This window comes from Echinops telfairi, unplaced genomic scaffold, assembly GCF_000313985.2.
Source record: "Echinops telfairi isolate 266 unplaced genomic scaffold, ASM31398v2 ScPeMD7_7473;HRSCAF=8511, whole genome shotgun sequence".
Taxonomy (NCBI): domain Eukaryota; kingdom Metazoa; phylum Chordata; class Mammalia; order Afrosoricida; family Tenrecidae; genus Echinops; species Echinops telfairi.
The window spans coordinates 1,254,833-1,259,626 of record NW_022111377.1 but is presented as its reverse complement, the minus strand read 5'-3'; the positions used below and the strand labels follow the sequence as shown (position 1 = coordinate 1,259,626).

Sequence of the window (4,794 nt, the reverse complement as noted above, 5' to 3'; positions counted from 1 at the left end):
GTCAGTTGATCCCTTTAGGACCAGTGGTGAGAGGGCGATTCTAGGAGGATGAGGTGGAAAGGGGGAACCAATTACAAGGATTATAACCTCCTCCCTGGGGGGTGGACAACATAAAAGTGGGTGAAGGGAGACATCGGGCAATATAAGATATGACAAAACAATTTATATATTATCAAGGGTTCATGAGGGAGGGCGGGAGCAGGGAGGGAGAGGAAAAAAATGAGGAGCTGATACCAAGGGCTGAAATGGAAAGCGTATGTTTTAAGAATGATGATGGCAACAAATGTTCAAATGTGATTGACACAATGGATGTATGTATGGATTGTGATGAGTTGTACGAGCCCCCAATAAAATGATTTTTTTTTAAAATCACCGATGAGTACCAATGCTCTCTTAAATTCTTCTCACCTATAAGTAACCTTCAGTCACTAGGATCTAACCATATTGTCTCTGCACTTATCTGGACCCTGTCCCCATATTACTGTCCAATATTACTTGCACATATTATGTTATTATTACTCTGACTACTATTACTTGCACAAATGCTCTTCTAGGTAAACCAATCACCTTCCAGTAGTAATCACTTAAATCAAGGCTCCCCTAGTACACTATGGGAACAGAAAAGGATGCTGTCCCATACTAGTTCCTGAACAGCCATTTCAATAGTAATTTCAGATTTTCAGCCTCGCAATGCAAACAGCTGCAAAGTATTCAGTCATATGCTGCTGTTTCCCTTTCCCGCAATTCCTCAGCTCTTTCCTAAAACCTACCCTCCATGAAAGCTGACATAAAGCCTGCAATGCATCAACTTCTACCTCACTGATTCTTCTAAAGTACAGGTGCTATATGGCAGTCTGTTATATCTTGTAATCAAGGTTGCCTCCCCGCCCCACAATCATGTGTCCTTGTGCCACAGGCATCGTACCTTATTGAGCTCGATGCTTTCAGGAAAAAAACTGTACAAACTTTACATAGTTGCATTTAAGAAATTTTTCCCCAATTAATTTTGCACACAATATTCTGATCTGAAAATATCTGGGTAAGAATAACTCCATTCTTTAAATAGAATATAAATAATGACATCAAAAAAATTAAAATACAAAACAGTGACAGGAAACTTGTTATAGAAACCACAAACTCACTGCCATTGAGTCGATTCAAGCCCACAGCGACCCCAAAGGGCAGGATTGAACTTCCCTGTGGGTTTCTGAAACTGTAACTCTTTAAGGGAGTAGAAAGTCTCCTCTTTCTCCAGTGGAGCAGCTGGTGATTTTGAACTGCTGACCTTGCGGTTAGCAACCCAATGCACAACCACTACACCAGTAGGGCAAGATCAAAATGTAGAAAAAGTTAAAGGTGACAAGTTGAAGTGACAGAAAAATATACCTCTGGATTTTTAGCAGTTTTAAAAGTTACAAGAAAACATGTCCACAAAGTGAAAGTTCCCATATACTTGTTAGATTCCCTTTAAACCCAGAAACCCCCTCTACTGTACTTTCACTCAAACAAATATTACACTTAGAAATTTCCTGGAATGTTAAGAAATCACCTGCAATGAGCCCTTTTCCATAAGTTCTTTCAGTGGCATGAAGACTTTAAATTTTTTAAGTATGAGCTCCAAAATAAACTCTCAATTCTGAGAAACATTTGAAAATCACCTGTTTTGTCTCTCAGTGTTCTGTAGCTCCCTGTGGTCCCTTTTCAGGTGTTTGGTCAAAGACGTAAAGTACTCTTTTAAAAGGTTCTGGAAAGGCTGCTGTTTCTCTGGACTAATTATCTCACTAGGAGGAAAACTCAAATTAAACTTCTCGGCAGCACCCTTTACTTTCCTTGGTACAAGTCCAGCAATATCATCTCCACAATGTCGACAAAAACTTATCACCACAGAAACATGAGTATGGGATTCTCGATCAGCATTAATAATATTTTTTAGCTGTTCATAGATTAAGGAAAGACCTTCCTTGTCTGTGAAAATCCCAACTATTGTCAATTCCGCAATGAAACGCAAGTCCGTTCTCAGCTTGGTAATGTTAGGTGTCTTTTCTTCTTTCCTTGCTTCAAAATGCTTTTTCCAGACCTGAAGAAGTGATGGGGCAAAGTCAGAGTAGCGCTGGTGAAAGAGAGAGCATAAGTGCACAGCACAATTCACATCAGATATTTTTAGCTTTGCCTCCACAATAGAAGCTACAGCTTCTGCAATGTATTTGCTTAAATTTAGGCCATTAAAATCATGGGACAAGGAGTCTCTCTGCTGCTCTGTAATCGTTTTTAGTTTCTTGACAAAAGCAGTATTCTTCTTCAAACTTGAGTCTAGTCGGCTAAAGAAATTTTCCTCTGGTCTGTTGTCTGGAGCATTTTGATTTCTGCTACGAAGTTCCTTCCTTAATTGGTGTCGCTCCCAAACTTCCTGATGAAGCTGAAGAGATTCCTCTTTCTCTCTAAATTAAAAAAAACAAACAAATGAGTAAATAAAATACCTTGCCTATTTTGAAGCCTCACTGACTAACCTCATAGAGTGAAAGTCAATGAAAAAGTAATTATGTAAGTTTCCAAACCCAAGAATGAAAGATACAAAAGGCACTACTTTTAAAGGCATTTTATTAATGACTTTAGTAAGAGTTCAATATATTGATAACAACCAAATGTGATAGTGCAGGGAATGTTGAACTAGATTAAAACTGATTCTGCCAACTGGAATGCTAATGGATAAAATACATGACACTTATAATGAAAAACATAAAATACTATGCCTGAGTATATAAAGCAGATAATGCAATGAGCAAGTGGAAGACCAAAAAAATAAGTGCACAAAGCAATACTTAAAGAATAAGCATTGTAAAGGAATATATTAAAAACATTTTGAAATGGTAAGTTTTTCTATTCTTGGTACCTTGATAGGTTTAGGATCTCAAAATTCAAATGCGATTTAGAAAATTTGGGAAAAAGAACTAGCACATGAATGTCCTTTAATAAAAAGCTAACAAACCTAATTTACCAGGAAAAGGGGAGGGGAAGAAGCAGCTGAGAACAAATCTACCTATATTCGCAGTAAAAAGATGGGCGGGTGTGGAAAGGTCGGTACTAGCAATATGACTTGTAATTTTAAACCTAAATCTCTAGAAAAGTCCATTTTTATCTTTCTGAAAAAGCCTTTGATTTTTCCACTAAAGGCTGTAATAAGTTAATGGAAAAGTTATACATCTCTGGAAACACCGATATTTAACTACTGGAATTCACCCAATTACATACAAACACTGGATTACCAATTACTAGTTCATCTTTGTGTTCTTCCCATAAAGAGTGCCTGATAGTTTTCACTAGTTTATTATGCTAATAATAATTCAACAAACAGAACCTCTTAAAAACAAAATTTTCAACTCAAAAAGATTGAGTGTTATCCTATCATGTAAAAAAATTATTGAAATTTCAATTACCCCAGACCTCAGGAAAATACTTTTTAAAGATTATCACTATTATTTATTTTAAATAATTAAATTGTCTGAAGCATACCTCCTATCACCAAAACTAACAGAACAAGTACAACAAGGTACTTCTAATTCTCAAGGAACTGCACCAAGGAAGCTTTCTCTCTAATCATCTTTTCCTAAACCACCCCAATCTTGCCATTCCTTCACATCGAGAATTAAAACGCACGTTCTTACTTCAACTGAGCAGCTGCTTCTTCTTGCTGACGCTTTGCCTGCTCTTCTTGCTTCTTCCTCTCTTCCTCTTCATGTTTCTTTTTTTCTTCTTCCTCTTTCTTCTTTAATTCCTCTTCTGCCTTCACCTTCTCCTCTTCTTTTTTCTTACGCTCTTTGTCTTCTTTTTTCCTTTTATCTTCTTCCAGTTTCTTCTTTTTATCTTCTGGGACCTTAATAACCTCCTTCTTGGCAGGAAGCTTGATATCATCTTTTGGTTTCTCTCTGCTGCTCACTGGCCGCCTTTCACTGCAGTCTTTTTCCTTGTTGTTCAGTAAAGATTCTTTTTCTTCCATATTTGCTGGCTTTTTACGCTCAGCTGGCATTATGTTACCCAGGACAATCTGTTAAGAGTAGAAGAATGTCAGTATTGTAGATGTAGAGACCTTTTATTTATTGATGCAACACTTTAAAACAGGACATATTAATGTATTGTAACTAAGCATTTGTGTGGGATTAATTAAATGCATGCAAAGTACATACTGCATCTATAAGAAAAACAAGTTACAGGTCACATTCCACATTCTCTCATTACTAGTTATGCATTTTCTAGGCAAAAAAACAAACAATTTTTTTAGCTTTTTATAACCAAAAATTCAAACACATATAAATAAGTAGAGAACGCAGCAAAAGGAGCTTCTATGTACCCATTACCCATATATAACCATTAAATCAACTTCAAAACAATGTCATTTAATCACAAATACATCAGTATTATTTAATAACACTGAGTCAGTTTTAACCCACATTCCAGAATGGTACAAGATACTGGTCTGCTATTTCATACAATATTCAATAGACATACTCATATTAAGTCCTAGAACGGGAGCTTAAATGACTTCTTGTAATCTACAAACCACTGCTCAAAATGGAAGAGAGGACTCACCAATTACAACTCACTCCTTTAACCTTTTCATCAAACGTTCAAATGCAAAACTGTGAACTATCCCAAATTAGACTAGTATTAGTGCTAGTCAAATTAAATCTATAAAAATGCTTATAAAATCTGTAAATTTTGTTATACTTACCAATACAATAACTACGACTAGGGTAAAGTTTCTCAACCTTGACATAAATGACATCTAGGGGGTAATTT

The 4,794-nt window shown here is 36.2% G+C and overlaps 1 protein-coding gene across 1 annotated transcript in view; it reads right to left on the bottom strand.

Annotated features, from left to right (window-relative positions):
* Positions 1–4,042, bottom strand: part of UPF2 (UPF2 regulator of nonsense mediated mRNA decay) — a 102,072-nt gene extending 98,030 nt beyond the window's left edge. The window contains exons 1-2 of the mRNA XM_004712631.3: positions 3,663–4,042; positions 1,659–2,438 (exon numbers count right to left, since the gene is read on the bottom strand). Coding sequence (XP_004712688.2) covers positions 1,659–2,438; positions 3,663–4,024 — 1,142 coding nt within the window. The 5' untranslated portion in view covers positions 4,025–4,042. The remainder of the gene's footprint in view (positions 1–1,658; positions 2,439–3,662) is intronic.
* Between the last annotated feature and the right edge of the window lie 752 nt (positions 4,043–4,794).